At 37.3% G+C, this 27,308-nt stretch overlaps 1 protein-coding gene across 4 annotated transcripts in view; it reads left to right on the forward strand.

Moving 5' to 3' along the window:
- The window catches only part of mtss1lb (MTSS I-BAR domain containing 2b), a 68,273-nt gene extending 42,842 nt beyond the window's left edge, over positions 1–25,431 (forward strand). For 2 of the 4 annotated variants that reach the window (XM_067402034.1, XM_067402036.1), the window contains exons 4-14: positions 6,242–6,326; positions 6,905–6,996; positions 7,080–7,154; positions 8,787–8,944; positions 10,973–11,080; positions 11,201–11,298; positions 13,285–13,504; positions 16,755–16,829; positions 17,692–17,868; positions 19,603–19,768; positions 19,852–25,431. In XM_067402034.1, the coding sequence (XP_067258135.1) occupies positions 6,242–6,326; positions 6,905–6,996; positions 7,080–7,154; positions 8,787–8,944; positions 10,973–11,080; positions 11,201–11,298; positions 13,285–13,504; positions 16,755–16,829; positions 17,692–17,868; positions 19,603–19,768; positions 19,852–20,612 (2,015 nt within the window). In that variant the 3' untranslated portion in view covers positions 20,613–25,431. The remainder of the gene's footprint in view (positions 1–6,241; positions 6,327–6,904; positions 6,997–7,079; positions 7,155–8,786; positions 8,945–10,972; positions 11,081–11,200; positions 11,299–13,284; positions 13,505–16,754; positions 16,830–17,691; positions 17,869–19,602; positions 19,769–19,851) is intronic. The other 2 variants (XM_067402037.1, XM_067402035.1) reach the window with 2 other exon arrangements.
- The last annotated feature ends 1,877 nt before the right edge of the window (positions 25,432–27,308 follow it).

The following is a 27,308-nucleotide window of genomic DNA, read 5'->3' on the forward strand; positions in this document are numbered from 1 at the left end:
ACTGAATACTTAAAAAAGACTTAAAAGGACATTTATTTTCAAACCTAAACATTTTTATATTTAAATCTGGACTACAACATGCCCCAATGATTAGAAATGTTCTGATTATTTGTTATTTTTCAGTAAAACTTTGAAAACATACAGCTTCATTAGTTAACATGTTAATTCATTATCACTAAACTGACAATAAAAATACTTATAAAGTATTAATTATCATTCATTAATGTTAATTTATTAGTTACTATTTAATAACGTTACTAAAATCAAAATAACTTATTTAATGGACCTGAGATAAAACTAACAATGATCAGTTGTGTTTCTAAACTAGAATTAACAAAAAATAACACTTTCTGTAACAAATGTAGCTGTTGCTCAATCTTAGTTAATGCATTTAATAGCCTAATTCTTTTGCATTTTAATCTGTGTGAAAATTTCAGTCAGAGTTGTTTTTGTTTTATTACAAAAAGAGTTCTTAAACCTGTTAAACTATGACAAAAATGGTTTTGCAACTTATTTTAATACCGTGATAATACCGTATACCGTCACATGCCTACCCTAAAGTGAACCCTTAGTAACTAGATTGTATGAAAATGTACAAATGAGATTGTATGAATTCATACAAATTCGCTAAAACATAAAAAAATACTTGCGAATTGCCATAAGAGAGTGTTGGCTCTTTTGTTAATTATTGTTTATATATATAGTAATTATATCTAGAGAACATTGCAAAATGGTCAAAACTTTCAAAATGTCAAATGATTTCAACATAATTTAAAAGAAGAAGGCTTCTGCAGCAATAGATGATTCCTGGAGAGGAGCACAGTGCCTTGTCATGGCGGCATCTGTCCCATCATTCTGCACAGACTGACTGATTTTTGCAGCACTCACTGGCCTGTCTGTCCTGAGACCTGCACTGCTCTACATGTCTCACTCACCATCTGTTGCCCTGGAAATAGCAGAGAGACTGGACAGTAGAAACTCCCCACAATACTTGAATATTAGCAGAGCTGTTACATGTTTCTGTTTTCATTCATTTACTGTATATGGCTCAGTACATCTACTTTTTATTGCCTATTCAATGGCACTGGTGCACAACTCCTTTTGATGACCTAGATTTTGCATTGGACAACAAGTAGTGAACCAGTGCTGTGCCAATATTGTTTACTGTACAAATAAAATGACACATAAAATTACTATTATGAGTGACATAGGCTGAATAGACTGACTGTCATCAGTTTTTAGATTTGCTTTGTTTGTAGTGAGATGGCAAGTCAAGATTAACGATGATGGTATTGAGTAAATGCACCTGTACGTCAGCTTTTTCTGAAACAGTATAGACCTGCCACTGTCTTTCTCTCTCTCTCTCTCTCTCTCTCTCTCTCGTAAGTGCTCAGTATGCCTTTCTGCTGGTCGTCAGCCAAGTAAATGGCCTTGTTTATCCAGTTACTCTATTCAATTAAGTTCAGAAGCCACAGAAGGAATTCCCAAAAGGCAGATCTCATCCATTTTTGTCTCAGATGTAAAATGATGGAAGATGATCATACAGCACACGTTGACACATAAACACACAAATGGTTATTAACAGGTGTTGGCGAGTAGGCAAATATTCTGTTGTGAATAACTTTTGGTGTATATGGAGAACACAACCAGAAGAGTGATTTTGGTGGGAAGTTTGGGTTATGATGCACCAGTATGATGGTAGGGCTGAACTGGTATCATCCAGAATTTTTGTAAAGTATTAGTATTTTTCATTTTCCACTCTTATGTTAACCATGGCTGCATTTATTTGATCCAAAATTAATAAGTAATATTGTAAAATAATAATTTGAAATATTTAAAATAATGGTAACACTTTAGTTTAGGGTCCAATTCTCACTGTTAACTGCTTATTAGCATGCATATTACTATGATATTGGCTGTTTATTAGTACTTATATAACATATATTAATGCCTTATTCTGCATGACCATATTCTACATCCATTAATCCTACCCCATACCTAAACTTAACAACTACATTACTAACTATTAGTAAGCAGCAATTAATACTTGATTGAGGCAAAATTCGTAGTTAATAGTGAGAATTGGACCCTAATATAAAAAGTGACCAAAATAACGTTTTTATTTTTGAATATATTTTCAAATTTAATTTATTCTTGTGATGCAAACTGAATTTTCTTCAGTGTCACATGATCCTTCAGAAATCATTATAATATGCTGATTTGCCAGTCAAGAAACATTTCTAATTATTATCAGTGTTTATATTTTTGTGAAAATCTTGATATATGTTTTTTCAGAACTCTTTGATGAATAAAAAATAGTGCCCGTATTTTATGCCTTTCATGCCTTGAGTTTTTATGAGACATTAAATTTGTATTGATTTATTCATTGTATTGATAATGCCTTTGTGAAAATTTTAGACTTGGTAAGGGAATGTTTGATGAATTCATCCACTCTTTTACAACAGTCCACCTGTTTGTCAATGCTTTCCACTCATCTTTCCCCAGGATGGTCATTTTCACATTGTGGTGACTAAATGTCATGAGAAAAATCAATATGTGGGGGCTAGTGTGGCAGTGTGGGTCTTAGCGATGAGGCCAACAGTAAACACAGGCTGCTGTAACAGATGGAGGCGACAGCACTGTGTGAGTTCTGCCACTCTGTACAGATTACTGCGGTAACTACAGTACACTACTTCAGAGCATACGCTGAGCCGGACATTCTCAAATGACCATCAGAGACATTTTAGTCTGATATTTTCTCTGAAAAGGCTCACGACAGACACTCACTGGGAGAGCCGATCATGCGCAGGGAGAACTTGTAGCATTAGCCAGATGTTAGCTGTCTACGTTAAAGTCGCAATGAAACAGAAGCATCAGATCTTTTCTTCCGTATTTTGATGTACATCCAAGTGAACGGATTATCAAAAAAGAAAAAATGTAGAGCGAGGACTTGGGTTTATCCATCGGTTGTTGATAGGAAGGAGAATGATGTGAATGTGAGCTTGCAGATGATCGGTGCAGGGTTTAAGCTGACTAAATGATCGGAGAAGTTGGACATACATCACCAGAGAGAAGTCTAATGTTTTCACTGGAAGATAGAAAAAATGTAACATGCAAGGATGAATCAGTCACAAAAAAAAAAAATAATAATAATAACATTAATTTAGAAATTTAATTTAATGCCAACTTTTTTTGGTTGTTTGTTTTTGGATGTAGTGGAAGGTAAAAACAAACAGATTTCGCTGCTGCCAACAGACACAAATTAATTTAGAAGCAGTTAAAATGTGCAACCTCACTTGCTCTTTCCGTTCTCACGCTTTCTCATTCCTGGTTTTTGTCTTTCGTAATGTTGTCTCACTATCTTAAGGTATGGTGACACTTTGACATTAGACACTGTATCATCTCACTCTGCTGTGTGTGTTTGTGGGATGGATTAATGAATGGTTGCTGGGTAGAACAGGAGGCATGAGGCAGGAATGTGTTAATTATGAATGGAGCTTCTCTCGTGGCTTACTGGAGGCTCTCATTGGAGAAACACTGTGTTTTGTATGCATGTGTGCCCTTTAGAGAGTGTTAGTGTGTGTTTGTGTGTGCGTGTGCGCATTTTTGTGACATATCAGGACACAAATTGTATAATGAAATGGTTATGACATAGGTATTACAAGGAGAGGGTGACTTATGAGGACAAATACAGTTTGTACAGTATAAAAAACATTACATCTAGTAAGAGTCCCTGTAAACCACATATACAAGTATGTGTGTTTGTGCGTGTGTGTGTGTCGGCATGCATGCATGTTTAACCTAATGCGCTCAGAGCAGCCATGTAGAAAATCTGTGTTAGTGAACACATTACTGCTATCGCAAAATGGCAATTGATAGTTGGTAAAAGATAATGGCAATATGAGACAAAGGCATGTCAATACTAGGTTGTTGTGATTTTGCCAAAACATCTATAGATATATACATATCTTAAATCTAATTTGTTTCTCATAGACAGCAATGAGATTAAATGGATATGAAGAACAGATTTTTGCTTAGGTGATCTCACATGTCTCATCTAGAGTGTCAAAAGATCTCAACAATGTCTCAAATTATTCTCATAATTCTATTTTCTTGACTAACTTCTGCAATAAAAGTCTGGCGTTTCAGTATTAATTAATTTCAGTTATTTATTTAAAGTGAGACGCTACAGGCTAAAACACTGTTTTTTCGATTTTTGGGCTTTTGGGCTTTTAATAAAGTGTTTTTTCAGACTAGTGGTAAGAAAACATCCTAAATCCAGTTTTAAGCATGTTTTTTTGGCACTTTATCTGTTTGTGACTCTAGATTTCAATTACAATACATATTTTTAAAGGCCTTTTTCTCAAAATGAGTTTTTTCTCCTACACTGAGCCATATCTCCACTTCAGAAGCACTTACATACACCAAACTTTACAGTTTTATTCCTATCTATATTCTGAAGGTTTTTACAGGGGGATTTGTTCATATATAATTATAGATTATATACAACATTTTATTTCAAAGAAAAACTGTGAAAATATTTTTTTTTTTCTGACTGTTCACAGTATTTTCTTAATTATGGAGTGATAAAAAGAGATACCCAAAATCCCCTCTGTAAAACCTTTGACTCTAATATGTCAAAAAAAAATTAATAAAAATAAACAAGAATACTGAACCTGACTTCACCCAATGTTCAGATTTTTTCTACTAGAATTTTATGCAAATGAGTGCATTTTTAAGTAAATAATGCCTCATTTGCATATTTAAACATAACATTTTAGAAAACTTGTAATACAAAAAATGTTTGCAATTCTCATTGTAATCAGTCCACTGGGGAAGTATGGTGATAACTATTAGTTAGGCTATTTTTTTTTTTACCCTATTCACCTGGAATGTGTTGCCTTAACATAAATATGGGCTGAAATAATTATTAAATACATAATAAATACCAGTAACATATACAAATAAGTCTATATAATTTTCCATAAATGGTAAAACATAGATTGTTCTTCAACCCAATGTTCAAGGCAGAGCTTTTAGCTTTTGAGGGTCAGAGTTGATTTGTTAGGGTTTGTGCCTCTTTGACAGGCCTCGATTAACCCTGTAAGGCCTAGATTACTGAACTGCTCTAATCTGGATGAATCTCATGGTACTTCTGGTACTGGAGATCTGAGGTCAGCACAGACCAGGATTTAATGCTGGAATGTAGGTTTTCATCACCCTGAGAATGAGCTGAAAATACTGATGTGGAGAAAAGATGGGTAAATCATTCCCTGGAAACAGAGAAACATACGCCTTTAATGTTTTTTGATACAATGACATGGCATTTCATCTTCAAAATAGTTTTCTTTCATTTTTCATATTGTGTTGTGACAGTCATATGAAATACAGTGTTTTTATATTGCAAATAATTTGTATCCTATTTTGAAGGTCATGGTACAGTTAAATCTAAAAGGCTGGTGTGGTTCCAGGCAACACTTACAGACTTCTCAGTTCAACAATTCAGTTTGACATCTTAAACACTTTAGGAAAATAATAGCTGTCCAGGCCACCTTCTTTGGAAGAAAGCACACTGCCTCTTATAAATACTGGGGTCAGGATTTTCCAAGCATTTTTTTCCTGCTACTAAAAATAGCCTAATTTATACTGTAGCTACAGGTTACACACACACTTTGGGGAATCTGATAAATTAAACCACTCTATTTGGACTGCAGTGAGCATAAATGACTGTGGTTCATGTTTATGATATACATCTAATTCAGTCATGAAACTCTGGCTGATCTGTCAATTAAATACAAGCAATCACATCATTACTGCATGGCACAAGCTGATTGGCCTCTGCTGATCCTGCAGCCAATGAAACTGTTTGTTCAACATTTAAATAGTCTGGTTCATTGTTTGCTGTAAGCTAGTCCTGCAACGCACTCTCAAAGTTCCTCTGAAAACCTCCTCCTCCCCCAGTTCCACCTGTCTAGATCTGTTACAGGATCATTTATGTATGTCTCCAAGGCCATACTTGCTCTGCAGCAGCAGCAAAGCAGATACCATATACATTAACATTGCCATATTCAATAACATGCTAAAACTATTCGGAGATTTGTCATGAATGAAATATTTTAATGACATGAAGTTGTACACTCGATGGTCGTGATCAAAGTGCAGCGTATAAAGGTGCAGTAAATTCAGTGTAATAATTTTAATGTTGTTCTGACAGGTTTTCTTTCACTTGTGCATCCTGTAGGTGCCACCAGGGATATCGGATCAGCGCTGACCCGCATGTGTATGAGGCATCGCAGCATTGAGGCGAAACTACGCCATTTTACTAAGTACGACCACACTCCTATTAACTAACTTCCTGTGTTATACTTTAAGTCTATATAGACACAGATATACTAATACATATGATTACACACAACACAAAAACATACTAGAGCACGAACAAGGGCCAAAAGATTTCATATAATCATATGTGAAGCTACAACAATGGTGTCTATTATGCAGCATTATCACAAGTCACCTGGAATACTCAATTCTGATTGGTTTATTATCGCATTTCGTGGTCAATTTTTTTCGAACATTAATTGTTTTATTTTCTTTTATTTTGCACACTGTAATCACAGACTCACTCTCAAAGTCTACATGCCAGTATGACACTGGCATGGCAAGAGAAAACAAATACACATTTTCACACTTTATAAGTGGACATCTGCAGACAATTGAATGAATGGTGGCCTCAGACTCTGAGCCACACTGTAAACCAAAGCTTAGATTTTTTTATGGTCTGAACCGCCCACAGGGTTGCTGATGTTTCCTTGAGAATGTTCATATTCCTCTCTAATTGAATGAGAACCTCTGACTCAGCTATGAACGGTTGAGAACATAATCCTCTCTCCATTGCTCTCAGTGCTTTGATGGAGAGCCTGATCACTCCTCTACAGGACCGCATTGAAGACTGGAAGAAGACAGCCAATCAACTGGACAAGGACCATGCCAAAGGTGACTAAGCACTTTTTTTTGTCCATATGTCAATTCTTAAAAAAGTAGACAACACAAATTTTCACACATTTCCGTCTTCACAGAGTACAAACGGTCTCGTCATGAAATAAAGAAAAAATCTTCAGACACCATGAAATTACAGAAAAAAGCCAAGAAAGGTAACACCTTCTTTTCACTAAGAAATTTACAGCATGACAAAAAAATTGGTCAGCTGATTCTTTGAAATATTGTCACACAAACAAACAACACACTAGCATACCAGATCTGATGGATCAGATCAATATTACATAACACTGCCCTGTTGCAAAGCAGAAATGTGTTGGGAATAACTCAAGGACATTACCTCAAGGTCAAAACCATCTGTTTTATTTGGCGTTCAGAACAACCAGCTGTTTGGATGCCATCAGTGTTCACTGTGTTTTTAGTGGCTCTAATGGTTGATGATGGACAGTTGAACCTCGGAGCTGTTTTTAAAGCCGCATAGACTGCTCAGAGTGCACAATGCGAATGCGCTTGGTGAAATTACCGATCCCTTTAAATCAGGCAAACGATCCTCTGTAATGTAAGCAACCTCCTCTGCTGGCTGAAATGCAGAAGTGCAACTCTCACCTCATTTGCTAAGCAGTTCGTGTTCATATCCCAGCAGCCAATAATTTCTGCTTTTGAAGATAGGCTGACAATCCTGTGTGTTACTAGGAAGAGTCCAGTGTTAAAGGAAAAGCTCCCTTTTATTATTTTGTTACAAGTCCAGCATCTCATTCCTTCTAAGACCATTCAGTTTGATGATAAGACTACCTATTTGAATTCCTTTTGGATCCATTGCTCATTAAATTTTACATTTTTGGCTGTATTTTGAATTTTGTTTTGATTCGATTTGCTGTGGTGGTTTGGCTTTTCTGAAACAATTTGGCCGTGAAATGAGCTGAATTGCTTCCTAATACTAACCCTAACACAGTGCTCTCCCTCCTCTCTTTCTCTGTATCTCTTTCTCTCTGTTCTTTACCCTCTCTTGGATTCCCCCCGTGTTGTGTTCTCTCTCTTTTTCATCTACTCTCCCTCTATAGAACTACAGGGTAAGTATGTTTTTCCACGCAAAGCTGTAGCTCACTTAGATTCTTCTCACTCGTTTCTCTGCATGGCCCTTTAACCCGGCCTCAACTCGAAAAAGACCCACTCACGTCTGCAGACAGTTCTGTGGCTGTCGGAATTTAACCCCCACATGACATTTTGGCTTGACAACTTACAAGTGATTTCTCCCATGATAACACCTGAGGGTTTGCTTTGTGCATGATTTTGCTGATGCCATCCCAGCATGCATGCTGCTTGTGTTCCTGGAAGCAGTTCTACTGCGGATTACTGACTTTGCTTCCTTAGCAAAGGTCACGACCATCTCTAACAATCTAGACTGCATGAGTTAACCTTTTAACTTCTTCTGGGAGGTTCCATGTGTTTCATTAAGTGTAGAAGATGTTCGATCGCAGAGTTCAGAACCGTCCGTCTCCATCTGTTGTGTAGGTGCTAGTCGGAGTAGTTCGTTTTGTTCTGTGTTCACATTACGTCTGTGTTGTTGGAGGCTGGAAGAGAAATGATCCTCATGTTCTAATGCTGTATTCCCTTTTGTGTCATTGTTGTCTTCTGATTGTCCTTTACAATCTTCTTATTTTTCCATTTGACCTTCTATGTTGTCTGATACTGGCCATTTTTCAATCTGTCCATTCTCCACCTTTTTTCATCTCTCTCCCTGTCTTCCTTCCCTTCTTTTCTGTTATGCTCTCTGACGCCCCCTTTAGGCCGGGGGGACCTTCAGCCTCAGCTGGACAGCGCAATGCAGGATGTGAATGACATGTACCTGCTGATGGAGGAGACAGAGAAGCAGGCGGTGCGGCGTGCTCTAGTGGAGGAGAGAGGACGCTTCTGTACCTTCATCAGCTTCCTGCAGCCTGTAGTGGTACAGTCCACCTCAACGTCACTTACATGAACTGTACAGCTGCATTAAAGGGATAGTTCACCCAAAAATGAAAATTTGATGTTTATCTGCTTACCCCCAGTGCATCCAAGATGTAGGTGACATTTTTTCTTCAGTCGAACACAAATGATGATTTTTAGCTGCAACCGCTGCCGTCTGTCAGTCAAATAATGCTAGTGAATGGGAACTTCATCTATAAGAGTGAATAAACCTTGCTTAGACAAATCCAAATTAAACCCTGCGGCTCGTGACGACACATTACTGTCCTAAGACACGAAACGATCGGTTTGTGTGAGAAACCGAGCAGTATTTATATCATTTTTTACCTCTAAAACACCACTATGTCCAACTCCGTTCATGACTCCTTTAGTGATGTCTGATCACGCTCTGACAACGGCAGTGATGTCTCGCGCATATACTTCAATGAGTGTCAGACATCACTGCCGCTGTCAGAGCGCGATCAGACATCACTAAAGGAGTCATGAACAAAGTTGGACATAGTGGTGTTTTAGAGGTAAAAAATGATATAAATACTGCTCGGTTTCTCACACGAACCGATCGTTTCGTGTCTTAGGATATCAATGTGTCGTCACGAGCTGCAGGGTTTAATTTGGATTTGTCTAAGCAAGCTTTATTTACTCTTATAGATGAAGTTCCCATCTACTGCCATTATACGACTGACAGACGGCAGCGGTTGCAGCTAAAAATCATCATTTGTGTTTGACTAAAGAAAAAATGTCACCTACATATTGGATGCGCTGGGGGTAAGCAGATAAACATCAAATTTTCATTTTTGGGTGAACTATTCCTTTAAAAGACCTTGAGATTTTAGATTTGAGAGCACATTTAATTTCATCCTCAGTTTACTTGGTGAAATAAAACTTGTTTTGAGGAAATCTCATTTTTTAAGAAGGAAAAAAGTTTACTTTTTGGATATTTAATTGTAAATGCAGTACCATTTAACAGAGCCTCAACAGCTGTCAGAGTTCCCATGTACACTACCGTTCAAAAGTTTGGGGTCGGTAAGATGTTTCAATGCTTTTGAAAGACATCTCTTATGCTCAGCAAGGAACCTGCATTTATTTGATCAAAATACAGTAAAACAGTAATGTTATGAAAGATTATTACAATTTAAAATAACTTAATTTTTTAATTTATTTTTTAATGCCAATGTAATTTATTCAGTCATTACTCCAGTCTTCACTGTCACATGATCCTTCATAAATTATTCTAATATGGTGATTTTGCTCCCAAGACACCTTTTTTATTCTTAAAATGTTTGTGCTGCTTAATATTGTGGAAACCATGGCACTTTTTTCATAATTCGGAACGTTTTTGAACGGTAGTGTATGTTGGACATAATAACTAATTACTTAGTAATAAATATATATAATTTTAGATTGTTGTAAAGGAATTCATACATACAAACACAACATTATTTTTTTATAATTACATTTATCTTCAAAATTATTTAAACATTAAATCAAAAGATTTGTATGTTTTGAAATGTAAAGCATAAACATTTCATAAAAATTTTGCTTGCTATATTGTATATGACAATGGTAATGAAGAACCAGTCTTAAAGGGATAGTTCATCCAAAAATGAAAATTCTGTCATCATTTACTCACCCTCAAGTTGTTCCAAAGCTGTAAAAGAAGATATTTTGAAGAATGTTTGTAACCAAACAGTTGTTGGGGCCCTATTGACTTGGGGTCAAGTCAGTGGGGTCCATCAACTATTTGGTTACCCATATTCTTCAAAATGTCTTCTTTTGCGTTCACCAGAAGAAACTCATACAGCTATGGAACAAATTGAAGGTGAGTAAATGATGACAAAATTTTAAATTTTGGATGAACTATCCCTTTAAGCAGATATTCAAACACACACACACAAACATATGCTCTTAGAATGTGTTATTGTCATTTGAATGGCATTAGGCACTTAATAAAGGTAATCTAAGAATGATAACATCTAAATGACCTGGTTCTTTGCCCTTGTGTAATTGTCAGAATGGAGAGATTGCCATGTTGGGAGAGATCACTCATCTCCAGGCCATTATTGATGACCTCACCGTGTTAACCTCAGACCCCCACAAACTGCCCCCAGCCAGCGAGCAGGTGCACATGCTCCTTATATACTTCAGTCATCATGTTGCATGTGCAGCGCTTTACAGAAACAAACTATAGTAAGACTATTAACATTATGACCGTGTGTCTCTCTCTGTCTCGTTCTTTCAGGTAATAAAAGACCTTAAGGGTTCTGATTACTCTTGGTCCTACCAGACTCCCCCCTCCTCTCCCAGCAGCTCCGGCTCCAGGAAAAGCAGCATGTGCAGGTAAGAGCAAGATTGATAAAGAAATAAAAAGAGACAGTGATGTTAGCACACTTATTAAATCTTTATTTATGCTTATTAGCCTTTTTTTTTTCTGCTGGATGGATTTGTTGCTTGTGCTGTGTACTATGTTGCTCGGCTTTTCATTGTTGTAATTGCTTTGAAAATTGCTGTTTGTTGCAAAATGACAGTAAAGTTTACCACAAAATATGGAAGCTTATACTTGCAACTGCCCTGCTGGAAAATCAAGCTTTGGTGCGCCTTGGAACAAGGTGGTAGACCATCTTGGACCAACAAACCAGCTGGTCATACCATCTTAAAGGAATAGTTCACCCAACAATACAAAAATTCTGTCATCATTTACTTACTTTTACAAGATTTCAAAACACAAATGAAGATATTTTTAATGAAACCTAAAAGATTTCCGTCCCTTCACTGAAAGCCCATTACACCAACATTATGACGTTTCAAAAAGTTCATAAAGACATGATAAAAGTAATCCATATTAATTGAGCTGTTTAATCCATTTTTTTAAGACAAAAACTCAATCACTTTTTTAAATCACTTTTTCTTTTTAAATTAGGCTTTTATTCACGTTTAAACACTGATCAACGTACATACATTGAGCACATCACATCAGAATCTCAATTATACTGAAGCATCAAAGTTTTGGCTAAATTGAACTTCAATGGGAAAGAAATCTCTCAGGTTTCATTGAAATGTCTAAAATTTTTTTTTCAAATAAAAGTCTTTAAGGGTTTGGAATCACATGATGGTGAGTAAATGATGACAATTTTCATTTTTGATGAAGTAACCCTTTAAGGGGATGCCAATGCCAATAACCTTGTAGGCCTATAAGCTAAATGACTAGCTAGTAACTAGCTAATTACTTAATTTTCCAACAGGGTTATATTTTGTGGAAGTGTGTGTATATATTTTGAATGCAAGCGTGTGTGTACTATAAGAAAGAGGGGGGGTTGCTGGTGTTACTGCTGCTGCGCTACACAGTCTCCCTGTATGTTAACATCACATGTAACCCCCTGACTGCATTTTAGTTGCAAGAGTCAGAGCACTGTGGTCATTCGAATGTTATTTTGTATTCCCGTAAAAGCCTTGCTTTCAACGGCAATAATTTAATGCTTATTGATTCATTTTATTCATCCATTGAGTCCTTGTGATTACAATTAACAAAATTAGACTAAAGTAGCTTGTTTGACATGATTTTACTAGTTTTCTAATTGACTAGCGTAACTTCAGTGCTCTTTTAAATGAATATTCCAGGTTAAAAACATTTTAAACCCCATTAGCAGAATCTGTCTAATATTCCTGTTTTAACCCGGAATATGATGAAACAATTATTTCAAGAAGAAGTGAAAGCATTTCAAGATCACTTTTACATAACCAGTCCCTTTAGAGTTTTTGATTAGACCATTAGTGTTTTGCTTTGGCTCCTGGGCCATTTACAGCTTCGTTTTATAATAGTATCATTTAGTACCTGTTTGTGTTTGTGTGTGCCGCCTTGCATGGAGTCACGGGGGTTGATTCAAGTGCGTCGGCTGCAAAGCGCCGACACATCTGAACACAGCCTTCAATCTCCATACTAGGCCCCCTGTGTCACACCTGTCAAACTTTGTCTTACATATGTTCTCCCTCTGCCCCCCACCCTGACCTCCATCCTTACCCATCAACCCCTGCTTGAGACCTTTGTTCCTCCATTTCCTTTTCAACAACAACTTTTTTTCTCAAACATTTGTTCATTTGTTCAAATATCATTACCACGTAATTTTTTCTTTACATCAATCTTTACAAAATGCTTGACTTTATCTGTCAATCATGTTCCTGTCATCCTGTAAAACCTTCTCATGCTCATTCTGATCTTGTGGGTGTGGTTCACACTTATCGGCATATAATCTGCCCATATTTGACCCTCCGTACCCCACCCTTGTACCCTGGTCCTCTGCCCTGTCGCACTTTCCCTTGCCCCTGCAGCAGTGTAAACAGCGCCCATAGTAGTGCCTCTCGATCCTCTGGTGGCTCTCAGACTCACTCACCCAGTTCGTCCTGTCGCTACCGCAGCCTGGCCCAACCGCTAACAACCGCTGCACACCGCCTCAGCAGCGTCTCCTCCCACGACTCTGGCTTCATCTCCCAGGACGCCAACGTCTACTCCAAACCCCCATCACCCATGCCCTCCGATATAACCAGTCAGGTATTTATTTCTAGTTTATTTGTGTTTAAGTTGTGTCCTGTTGTCTTAAAGAATGTTGGTAATATGAAGTTATACAGTACATTTAACTGAGTGATATATCAGTCAGACTAACCCATGTAAAACAATAGAGCAACCATATTTATTGTTGTAATAGATGGTAAATATTTATTTATATACACTACCATTTGGGGTCAGTAAGATGTTTAAAAAATGTTGTCTTGACGCACAAAAATGTTTTATTTCCCATTTTTTGGTTCCTTTTCATCATATACACTACTTATCAAATGTTTTGGGGTCAGTAAGATGTTTTCATGTTTTGAAGGAAGTCTCTTATGTTTACCAAGGCTGCATTTGATAAAAAATACAGTACAAAATTATGAAATTTTATTACAATTTAAAATGTTAAACTGTTTAACATATAAAAATGTTAAAATGTATAACTGTCTATTTTAATATATTTTAAAATGTAATTTTTTTTTCTGTGATGGTAAAGCTGAATTTTCAGCATCATTCCACCAGTCTTTCATTGTCACATGATCCTAAATTCATGATCATATGTGAATAAAGCCTAAATTAAAAGATTAGTCCACTTTTAAATAAACTTTTCCTGATAATTTACTCTCCCCCATGTCATCCAAGATGTTCATGTCTTTCTTTCTTCAGTCGAAAAGAATTTAAAGTTTTTGATGAAAACATTTCAGGATTTTTTTTCCATATAGTGGACTTCAATGGGCACCAAATAGTTGAAGGTCAAAATTAGTTTTACTGCAGCTTCAAATTGTTCTACACGATCCCAGATGAGAAATAAGGGTCATATCTAGTGAAACCATCGCTCATTTTCTGAAAAAAAATTGAAAATTATATAAGTTTTAGCCATAAATGCTCATCTTGAACTAGCTCTCTTCTTCTTCTCTATTTGAATTCCAGCAGTGTAGACACTGCTAAGTGTATTACTGCCCTCCACAGGTCAAAGTTTGAACTAATTGTTATATACTATTGAACTAGCATATTGCATATAAAAATTAGTTCAAAACTTTGACCTGTGGAGGGCAGTAATACACTTAGCAGTGTCTACACTGCTGGAATTCTAATAGAGGAGAAGAAGAGAGCTAGTTCAAGATGAGCATTTATGGCTAAAACTTATATAATTTTCAATTTTTTTCAAGAAATGAGCGATGGTTTCTCTAGATAAGACCCTTATTTCTCATCTGGGATCGTGTAGAACAATTTGAAGCTGCAGTGAAACTAATTTTGACCTCCACTATATGGAAAAAAATCCTGAAATGTTTTCATCAAAAACTTTAAATTCTTTTCAACTGAAGAAAGAAAGACATGAACATCTTGGGTGACATGGGGGTGAGTAAACTATCAGGAAAAGTTTATTTAAAAGTGAACTAATCCTTTAAATCTGAATTAAAAGTCTTTAACTGACATTTTAAGAGTGAACTACTTTCGCCGCTGACATTGCAATGACTCTGCAGAAATGTGGGGGTAATACTAACTGAAATTGATGCCCCACATAATCACTTGAGGAAACCACATTGTTACCGCACATCTGTGTCCCAACTTTAAACATGGAGCAAGATACCCTGTCTGTATCTGAAAGATTACAGTGACCTCTTGTGGACAAAACTCATACATACTGTATTTCAAAAAATTCTTGACCAATGGTCAGAATGTGGGTGAGGCAGATTTTTTTGTATTCTCTGGAAAAAGTGTTATAGGAAGAGCTTGAAATTTGCTTGTGAAGCTTCATATGTGGAACATAGGCTTTACATTATTTATGCAGATTATGTACTTTCTTAAGCAGGTTTCTTCCAGTAAAGCAAGAGAAATTCACTCGTCTCAGAGCTTACATGCTACTCTCTTACCATGGGATCAAAAGGGGATTTTTCCTGGCTGTAAATCTATCAAATACATGGCCGAGATGTGTCACTGAAGAAAAAGCATATTGAGGGTCAACCTAGCATAGAAAATTCAGAAACACACAATGATTCATACATGTATTTTTTAGATGGTAGCTTAAGGACATGAATAAACAACCCTGAATCTTTTTAATTTCTTTTTAGTCAAGCAGTCAAGAGTTTTGAGCTGAATTAATTGCAGAGGTTTATTACTTAAGCCTCTAACCAGGATGTTAAAGTATTTAAAAAAAAAAAAATAAAAAAACACTCTAAAATGTGGTATATATGAAAACAACCAGCAGATGGCAACATAATCATTAAACAAAAGAGAGAGAGAATCAATGTGCTCCACTAAGCTCTGAAAAAAGTAGCACTTAAAGGGTTAGTACAATTTAAAATGAAAATTCTGTCATTAATTACTCATAAATAATCCTCATGTCGTTCCACACAAGTAAGACTTTCATTCTTCTTCGAAACACAAATTAAGATATTTTTGATGAAATCCGAGAGGTATATGACTCTTCAATTTAACCGACACTTTTAAGTTCCAGAAAGGTACTAAAGACATCGTATAGCTCTCGATTTCATCAAAAAAATATCTTAATTTGTGTTCTGAAGATGAACGAATGTCCTATGGGTGTGGAACGACATGAGGGTGAGTAATTAATGACAGAAATATTATTTTTGGGTGATTACATGAAAATCAATTGCTTCATGTAATAATTAAAATACATGAAAAAAAAATTTATAAAGTATTATAAATGTTATAATTATTACAAATATTTATACGTTTGGGGCGGGTAAGATTTTAAAAATGTCTTTAAGGCTGCATTTGATTTAAAAAACAAAAAAAATTAAAAACAGTAATATTTAACTTTTATATTTAAATTGTAATTTTTTTTATGAGAGCTGAATTGTCAGCAATGTCACGTGACCTTTCAGAAATCACTCCTATATGCTGATTTGGTCCTCAAGAAACTTTCTCATTAGATTCTGCTTTTTGTGGCAAATGTGATAATTTTTTCAGGATACTTTGATGAATTTATTTGTAATAGAATTTTCTTTTTGTAACAGTGTAATCAATTTAGTGCACCCTAATGAATAAACATATTGATTAATGAATAAAAGTATTAATTTCTTTAAAAAAAAAAAAAAAAATGTACTGACCCCAAACTCTTTTCCTCTCCAATAGTAATTCATATAGCAACACTAAATATGACAAGCCGAAGGATTTGAAGCCCTAATGTCTTTTATCTGTTTATATATGAAGTGCACATAGCAGTATACCACAACATATCCAAAGAATTCAAACTTTGACAGAGACCCTTTCACTGTCTCTCTTGCAGAAGTCATCAAGTTCAGCGTCCTCAGAAGCGTCTGAGACCTGCCAGTCAGTTAGTGAGTGTAGCTCTCCAACCACAGTAAGTACGGAGCACTCTGTCCGTCAGACATACATGTGCTGAAACTGTCAGTAATATTTTGTACTGTCCATCTGACCAGTGAGGGTTTTGATGCTGACTGGCAGGTTGGGGTCTTCTCTTTCTTTCTTGCCGGTTTCAGCTTTGTGTTGTCATCAGATCTGATCTTCCCTGCCACTTTCAGCATGTATCTGCAAAGCCACACGCACAAAGGCTCCCATACCCCTGTGTAAAGGGAAGGGGGTCTCTCGCTACTCTGACGGTCTCGATCTTATCTCTCCATTCCGCAGTTTGGCTCGTCCTTCGCTACCTTCCGCCCTGCTCTCTCTCACACTGGCTCCATCAGGCCTTTCTCTGTCATACTTCCTGCGTCCCCACCCTATAACCGCTCCCCTGGATCCAACACACCCTCTCCCACATCCAAGGTTCCTTGCTGGAAGGTTTGTCTTCATTGGCACTTCTCATTGCAGTTTTGTTTATTTCCTCTTCATTTATGTGCGTACGTGTGTGTTCAATATGTGCCTCCTGAATAACACTTCTTGACAGTGTTCTGTTTTGGTTTCATTCTGCTTAACCTCATTCATTACCTCATTTTGCTTTTTAACACGCACCTGTTCTGTTGGCTGTTTGATCCTGGTTTCAAATCTCTGGCTGTGAGATTTGCTAAACCGAGCAGGCCACGGAAGGTACATGTTAGTTTAACCAAGCAAGCACTGAGATTGGGCTATTTCTAAAGCACATAAGACTCTTTTTGTTGAAAGGACACTCAAACTGCTGGATCGTGGGCCAGTCTTCTCTCCCGCCCCTGAGACCGTTGCATTTGTTGCTTTATACTGCCTCGAACTAACCGCTCGTACTTCCTCAGGACTGGTCCAAGGTAGGTTCCAGTGAGCAACCGCTGGCCAGCACGCTTCAGAGGAGGAAGGAGCCTCTTGATAGGCTGAGGGAGACAGAAACCTCTCCTCAGTCACAGGGCTATTCTGGGATGCATTCGGAAGACCCCCAGAGGCCAAGGATGACCCCGGCTACTATAGCTGCCAAGGTAACTTTCACCATATGAAACATTCATCATGCAGATTTTAATTTAAAAAATGCCAAGCGTTTTTTATTTGGCGAAGACATAATGTGCCTGATTGCTTAGGGCTGTTTTTTTCAAATATGGATGGTTCTGGCCTTGAGAACTTAATAAGGCTGTGGGTCCTAACCAGCACACTTCCAAGGGGGTTGCAAGATTGCTTAAAATTTGTATAATTATTATTGTTATTTTTTAAATTACTTCAACTTAAGCTAAAACAGTTAAAAATCAAAATGTAAACTGACATCAGATTTATTTGAATTTATTCCCTTAACAACTGCTATTTTTAAGAGTTCTCATGATCTTGTAGACCTGGATATATTAAAGCAATAAGCCCCTAGCTGTTATAAATTCACTGTAAACCACGGCTTCACGGGGCTTATTGCTTTTATAAAACTGTTACCACACAATACAAATATTAAAACAAAAAAATATGTATCAATGAAACTTTCATGAAATAAAATCATTAAAAGCCTTATAAAAAGCTCTAAAATAAAGTATACAAGGGTAGAAATTGTTTTAAATAATTTTAAAAACCATGTAATGACAAACAACTAGTAAAGTCATTTAAAAAGTCATCACAATAAACCACTGTAATAACTATCACTGTAGTTTATCCATTGACCATGTCCAAGATTGGACATAGATTCATCAGAATTAATTTTTATATTTTTTGCAATATCATAAACTTTTCAATCACAGAGTCATTTCCACTGCATCTCAATTGAATTTTCAGAGCATCTTCACAATTAGCATAATAAATAAACATTTTAATTCTACTTTCTCAGATTTTACATTATTGATTGGAAATGGCACACAGTAAAAATATTTTTTTTAATTATTTTCCTTTTTTTTTTTTTCTTTCTTTTTTTGATATTTCATATCAATCATGCTTTTTACCGACACTGGTTTTAGGGCTGCACGATTATGACAAAAATCATAATTGTCAATTATTTTCTTGAAATTGTAATTGCGATTATTGTTTACGATTATTACAATTTACATTGAATGATGTTTTGAATAGCTTTATACCATAACTGCATGCCATATTTTATATGAAAATAAACAAACTGAAAACACTCTTCCTGAAAAACTTTTACTGCTTTTCTAGCAGTAAAATAAAATTAAGCCTCAAATGTCAACTATACATTGCTTTGGTTTCTTCTTTAAATAAAAAAGTAAAAATATGCATGGTAATATAATGTTATTATAAAGTTATACTAAAACTTATACATTTTAAACAATGGAAAAAACTTTAAGATAACCTGTAGAAAAGAAAACACACACAGCTTAAGCATGCAGAATAATGTAATGGACTTTTTTCTTCTTTTTTGTTTTGTAAATGTGCCTTTGAACGATTATGTAATTGTGGCATCCGTAATTGTAATCATGATTAGAAATTCTAATAATTGTGCAGCACTAAGTGGTTTCTCCTTGATAAACAAGTACTCCAATCTTTGAAAAAACTGTTTATTTGTTGTTCACTCCGTAATTGTGGGACAATTATAATTCATGTGTCTCACAATAAAATTTACATAATCTATTTCATTTATTCATGGGTTTTTTTTTTCTTTTCATTTATTAATTCACTTTTTATAGTTTAATATTCAGAGTCTAGGTATATATACACGCACACAGTAAACTAAAATTGTGTAGTCTGTACTTGATGTAACTGTATGTATGTATTGTGTTATGGTGCAGCATGGTGAGGAGGTCTCTCCAGCTGCTAGTGACCTAGCTATGGTGCTGACACGAGGCCTCAGCATGGAGCAGCAGAAGAGCAGCCGAGACTCCCTTCAGTACTCTAGTGGATACAGCACTCAAACAACCACTCCCTCCTGCTCAGAAGATACCATCCCCTCACAGGGTAATACACTGTCCGAAACAACCAAATTTACTCAGTAATTCACAGCAATTTCCTCTTTAAGTGGAATTTTTTCTCTTCGTCAGGCTCCGATTACGATGGTTACTCAGTGAATGGAGACACTGAGGCTGACGGTCAGGCTGAATTCGATAAATCCTCCACAATTCCCCGCCACAGTAATATTGCCCAGAACTACCGCCGCATGATACAGACTAAGCGTCCCGCTAGCACAGCAGGCCTGCCCAGCGGAGCTGGCGTTCTGGGTGGACCACCAGGCGGAGGGGGCGGCACAGCCACCATCCGCCGAACGCCATCTACAAAGCCTGGGGTGAGGCGCACCCTCTCAAACGCTGGCCCTATTCCTATACGCCCACCCATCGTGCCAGTCAAGACCCCCACTGTGCCTGACTCACCTGGTGGGAACGCAGGCCCTCCCGCCCGAGTGGGCAGCGAAGAATGTGTCTTTTATGTGCCGGATGACGCCTCCCCAGGAGCGCTGGAGTACGTGAAGGCCTCTCCAAAGCGGCTGAGCCTGCCTAACACAGCCTGGGGTTCAGGGGGCGTGGGTGGCTTAGAGATGAGTGTGTACGGCCAACCGGGCGAGGAAGATCATCTGCTGGCTGCCAATCGCCACAGTCTGGTGGAGAAGATCGGGGAGCTGGTGGCCAGCGCTCACGCCTTAGGTGAGGGCCAGTTTCCTTTCCCCTCACTTCCGAACCAGCCCCCGCCGGGCCCTGAGGCCGAGCCAGTGCCCCAGGAGGGTGAGGACATGCTGAGGTCTATTCGTCGAGGGGTGCGACTGCGCAAAACCGTCTCCAACGATCGCTCAGCGCCACGGATTTTGTGATGCCTCCTGGAGAAATGGGAGAATAAGAGCGAAGTAACCCAGAAAAAAAAAAAAAAACTTCACAATGACTCTCTTTAGAAAGCGAGCTATGAAAAAGAGGATTAAAAAATTAAATGTTTAAAGTCATTATAGAAATAATGAATAACAGTAATGAAAAAAAAGTAAATGATATGTAACAGCAGGCTCAGGCCACTATAACTCTTAGCGTGTCCGAACGCATGTTTGTCTTATTAACACGCTCATCACCGCGGGATAGTTAAACTGTAGTGAGACAATTAACTACTGAAAGAACAAGGGGCCAGGATGTTTGGGGGATTTTTGTGGTCCACTCCAGATCTTCGCATAGTCCCCCTAGAATAACGGCCCTCCTCAAACTATGGACCCCAGGAATCAGTGCTGGAGAAGCTCATGGGGTACGCAGGGGCTCTTTGCAAATCTTTGCCCTCCACAACGCTCTCTCTAACCCCACCCTCACCTCCAGTAAATTTGACATCACATCCTGAAAGTCTAGTTGTATCGCTGTTGTGTGTTGGTCTGCAGTCTGGAGGTGAGCAGGGCTCTGCTGCAGGTCAGCTCGTGTTACATAGAGGGACAGGATTTATCTTTTGTTTGTACACTTCCGTGGTCTTGTTTTATTTAGGAGCAGGTAATGGCCTCCTAGCTCCTATGAGTAGGAAACGTTCATGTCAGGTATGTGGATTTTTGTAGAATTAGGGTTTAAAAACCATCATGATAATGTGGAGCAATAATGCTTTTTTTTCCTTTGATGGGGGAAGGTTTCAAAGATCAGCTTTTACTAAAGCTGTACATTTTTGGTGTTCAGGTGTCTTCGGAGAAGAAGAAGATGCTTTCGAAGACTTCTTGTCGAGTCTAATTATGGCTTATTTTAAAAGAAAATGAGAAATAGAAAGGTTGCAGAGCACTTTCAAGGTGTAGTTTAGACCACTAGTTGTCACTGTGGCCACACTATGTGTGGTGAATGCTGTGAGACGCCGCGGTCACATGCCCTGGTACTTAGGGAGACAAATATGAGTAGCAATGTCATGATGTAGGAAAAAGAGAGTGATGGGATGTGAAGGAGGTAGGAAGAATGATTTGGAATACAGTAGGGTTCAATTTCTTAATGTTATTTGTTAATGCATTAACTATCATGAACTAGTAATGAACAGCATTTATTAATCTAGGTTAATGTTAATTTCTACTTATGTTTCAAGCTGTATAAATTAGCAATTTTATTCTTCAAGGACACAATTTGATCAAAAGTGCCAGTAAAGACTTTTATAATTTATCAAAAGATTTTTATTTTACTCTCTATACATTAAATTATCCTGGAAAAAAAAATGTTTTCCACAAAAAAATTAATCAGGATTGATCATAGATCATGTGACACTGAAGACTGGAGCAATGGCTGCTGAAAATTCAGCTTTGCATCACAGGAATAAATTATATTTTAAAATATATTAAAATAGAAAACGGTTATTTCGATTAGTAATGATATTGCACATTTTTCACAATATCATTTTTGATCAAATAAATGCATCTTTGGTGAGCATAAGAGACTTCTTTCAAAAACATTTAAAAATCTTAAAAACTTTTCAATGATATTATTCATAAACTTCCATTAACCTAGACATACATGTTGTTCACTGTTAGCTTATGATACCTATTGCATTAACTGTTTACCAGTTGAACCTTATTATAAAGTGTGACTAATGATCTTGAAAGGGAATTGGTTTATGCATTATATTTAATTTCCAATTTGAGCTTCTAAAAATATGAGTTTTTCAGGAATGTTCTTTTACTTGTCAAGCTTCAAACCACAGTCCCCTGATATATCTGTTGGAGGGGTGGAGAGAACGAGCTAAGATGAAGGCACACACCTGGCTGCCATTTTTTGGGACATAAAAATGAACTTTGGATCTGCAGAGGGAAGAAAGGGATGAATAAAGGAGGTGGAGAGAATGAACTCTGGGAAGAAACTCATCCAGTTGTTTATGATAAAAGCATTCCACTGCCTGTTATAGATGATATAGGAGTAAATACCTATGACACGAAAGGTCGCTGGTTACCCCGGTTCACCCGACGTGAAGAAAAACAATGCTCTGTGATGATACTGGATGTGGAAGTGATATGTAGGAGGTCAAAACATAGTTTTAGTCATGTAGTGTCTGTTTGTGAGTGACTTTCTGTTCTCCCAAGACTCCCTATAACCCCTGCAGTCATAAATAGTGCTGTTGCGCCAGACACTTGCTCCTTTCTCTGACTTTTGGGTTATTTTTGAATTATTTATTTTGCAGCACTCTGTTTTAGGAATGCCTGTAGCGTGTTCAAAAGGAAAAAGTATGTCTGCTTTGTGACAGTATGTACGAGTGTGCCGATCTCTCACCGAAAATAGTGCCGTTCTGGAACTCAAAGGCCGTATTGAGAGCAGGCTGGAATCAAAGAACAGGGTTACGGCAATTCAAAGCCCACACTGCCATCCGATGAAAGAGCAGGTCAGAACTTATATATATATATATATACACATGCATATACTGTATAAGACGGTGAACAGTACTAGTTGCTTCACTAAAAACAAATGTCCCACATAAATGTTGTCTTGCAATGGGGTGGGTGAAGAATCAAAGATAAGTGCATTGATTTGGCAGCAATACAGTGAAGTTTGCTGGACGAAGATAGAAAAAAATATCTGTTACATATCCACATATTTCATGTGAAGCTTCACGGCCTGCAAACGACAAACATACAGCTCTCAGAGGTTCAATTCGCAGCAAGTACACAGACACGTAAAGGCAGGAGAATACGACAGGAAGAAAGATAGAGAGTGGATGAGAAGTGAAAGAGAAAGAAGAATGAGAAGAGTAAGCATGAGAAAGACAAGGCCAGCAGAGAATAATTGCTGAAAGAAATAGGTGGGAAGCGAAGCGTAGAAGTGAAAGGGAGGAAAAGACACAAAAGCTTGATTGCAGGTAGTTGGCTTACTGTTGTCTCTTTATTGTAACGTCAGTCTCTGTGGGTTTCTGCTCCCGAGGTCGAAGGAAGATGACAGTTAAAAGCACCTCTGGAGGAAACTGAGAGAAAAACGGTCACTGTCACTTATGAGCTCAGCCTTCAGCTTCTCAATACCCACATACTCACTCAGCAGATAGACTAGTTTGGTTCTCAGGTGAATATAAACACATTTTCTCTTTGTTTTACAGTGTTTGACATCATGTTCATTTGTCTCCCACTGAATGTCATAATATGATCATTGCTCACTATAAGGCAGGCTCACGATTTAGCTGTGAAAATATGATTTCCTTGGTCTGTTATCTTACAGCTGAAATTTGTGAAGCTCAGAATTCAGTTTGTCCAATATACTATTGTGGAAATTCATAACTATTTTATGTTTTTTGGCTAATTTTGGATAATTAGTATGAATTCATACAGTCTCATTCGTACAATCTGGCTTATGCCTCACTGATGATTAGCTTTAGACTCGGACCTTCATGTTTATGTTTTTTTTTTTTTTTTTTTCCTAAAAATCAAACTTTTCTGTACAAATCACATTGTACAAACTTAATATACATTTAATACGACATCACCACAGTGTAAAATAGTTACTTTTTCACTTGAGATCGGGATGGTTTGTTCCTGGAGCACCCCTTCATGGTTATTATCAGGTATTATCAGGGAAGAAGCGGTTTTGAAGTATATGCTTTGATGATGTGTAAATGTGATTTTTGAGGGCAATATTTTATTTTAATCCTAACATCATCTCACAACTTCCTCCTTTGCTCTTAAGAGTTATCTCAACCGTCTCCCACTTTCATCTAAACAGAAATAAATAAATGCAACCCTTACAGATTATCATTTGCCTGGAGAACCATTAGTAAGTAGCACATTGGACACACACATTTTTTTAAACTAAACAAGTGTCTTAAGTTCTGCCTTTACATATATGTTGGTAAGCCAAGCAAATGCCAAAAAAAGAGAACTGAATTGGCTATCATTTTTATTTACATTAAGTATTTGACCAAATCCTATAGAGTTAGCACAATCAATAAGTATAATGTTAGCCTTATGCAACTTTATGCCTTTTTGATATTCATTCAGTCCAGCCTTTCCTCTGTCATGCCATTTCCTTTTGCGTTGTGTTTCACATCTCTAAAATGGCTACTGACAGTAAATGATTTTGTGGCGCGGGTGACAGAGGGATGAAATGCTCATTTAGCCCGCTACACATGCAGCCCCCATCATTCGTATCCACCCGCTGTTCTTCGAAAATGCCCTGAAAGACACCCGTCTCCTACGCTCGGTTCAGCCACGACGCTGCGATTTCCCCTCGCTGTCATCTCCGCCGCGCGCTCGTGCCTCGTGGAGGGAGGGCTTGGCAACCGGGTGTCATGGAAACTGAGCCGTGTGTCTTACGCCATTAGCTGCGAGTCTCTTTTCCACTCGCATACAAGTAGCATCACGCACATGCCTCACAACAGACCACAAACCGCAGGCTCTTCGGCTCAACACTCAGCCGGTGTACTTGATTATATATTTTAAAATTCATTTTCGTGCAAAAGATATGACGTGTGCATTAATTTTATTTTTTTCGACCGACCCCATCCCCTCCTTCATCCTCTTGACTGAAATTGAGTAACGCTACAGGTTCTGTTGTGTCTGTCTTTCTTATTTCTGCTTTCTCGCTTACTCTTCTGCTTTAATTTATTGTGCTGTTTTCCTAAGGCTAATTTGCCACTGTTGCTGATAACATCATTTCCTTTTTGGTAATATTTATCCTTCTAATTTTTGTTAAGTTTAGTCACAGCTAATGTAACAAAACACACTGTGATGATTCCAGTATTAATAAAAGTTGTACTTAAACTGTGTGAGGTGAAGAATATTCATTTGCATAGTGTGAAATTTTTTTTTGTTAGGTAAATAAAAGAAAGAAAATCAATTTCCTATTTGGGAGGGTTGGGATGGTGTATGGAAGCCCATAAACAAACAACAACAAAAAAATCTTTCTTTTTAAAAGGTCGAAATTATGAGATACAAAGTCATAATTGTTAAATAAAAAGTCGAAATAATGACAAAAAAGGTCAAAATTGTGTCACAAAAATGACTTTTATGTCAGATCTTAATTTTAATGTCGTTTTTTCATTATTCCGACTTTTATGGCAATTAATAATTAAGAATAACTTCGATTAATCATGATTTACCACAGCATGGTATTTTTCTTATGTGGCAATCTGATTAACATTCCCATTTAGAGTGTGCAAGGTTTATTTCAGGCGCCAGGGGGCGCCAAAGCGTTTGTGACTAAATTTGTGACTGCAATTCAAGAATCAACAGAAAGTTTGTTGTAATTGTTCAATATTATGTGTAGAATTTGAAGTTGAAACACATGAATCTTGTCTTTCAGACTGAAAATAAACAACTTGCAAAACCTCTGTAATTAAAATCACAAGTCAGTCTCTAAGTGCCAATCTTGTACTTATCAGCCTTATAATAACGACTTCCAACAGTAGAGAGAAAGACCGAGATTGGCAATTCAGCTTTTGTGTTTTTTGCTGAGAAAGCCCCTGAAGGTGTATAAGACAGTCCCAGCTGCACATTGGACTGCTCAGAGCTCAAGTGTGTATCTTTAATGATAGTCAAGTCGCTTCATCTATAGAAAACACTTGCGCAACTTAATTAGAACGTCTTCTGAGCTCGTCATCTCTCTGGAGTGTGCTTAAACCACACGAATGCAACTTTAATTAAAAATAAGTAGGCCACGATTAATTTAAGAAATCTTAACAATGATATTCAACGGGACAATAAAGGGATTAGAGAGTTTAGAACGAGAAAAGAGTGCTCGAGCTCGTTCAGTTTACCATGGCGTATTTACACGATCATATCCATGCTGGATAGCCTACCGTTTAGCTGTCTACTGAACCCTGCAAGTGAGAATGATCTTGATATCTCATTTGAGTAAATTGTTGGGTGTTGGAGAAGCTATTTGAAAGTGTAGTCTAGCAACATTTGAATCACCATAGGTCAACAGTCAATCTATCCATTCATGTTTCAAACCTCTACTGTCGTGGTAATGCTGGGCTGCACCCGAAATCACATCAGGCTACTTCCCTAGTAAGTGAAATAGCCTACAAAATGTGACAAAATAAGTATGTCCGAATTCACAGTAGCTATAGGCGACAGTCACAGAAAGAGAGACATTGTTTTGTATTTTTTCTTTTGGATTATTTTAATAACCCTGTTTTTGAAGCATATTGCATGATGTGACTACTGTTTTTGCTTCTTTTGTCTAATTGTTACAACTTAAGCCAGTAGTGGGGCAGATTGTAACAAGTCACACCATGTTTTTGACATCAACTAATAAGGGCTGTGATATTTTTTGAAGAGGTTTGAATCGGTGCCTTTATAATAGCCTAAACAAATGTGGGTACATTGTTTAAGCACTCAGTGAGTCAAAGATGCTTAAGTAAAAAGTGTTACAACCATACCCGGTCTCCCCTACTCATAAAAGATTAAGCAAAATTCCCCTGATGACCACTTCCAGCATGATTCTGGAGTGTGCATACGATGAACACTTAATGGAAACAGGTGAGGATTGATGCAACAGTCGTTGGCAGGTCACATGATAATGACAATATGGTGTATTAAGTATTTCCAGATTACATTCATACACACATTCATAGAACATATTTTGAATAAGAAATT

This window comes from Chanodichthys erythropterus, chromosome 11 (assembly GCF_024489055.1).
Source record: "Chanodichthys erythropterus isolate Z2021 chromosome 11, ASM2448905v1, whole genome shotgun sequence".
NCBI classification, from domain to species: domain Eukaryota; kingdom Metazoa; phylum Chordata; class Actinopteri; order Cypriniformes; family Xenocyprididae; genus Chanodichthys; species Chanodichthys erythropterus.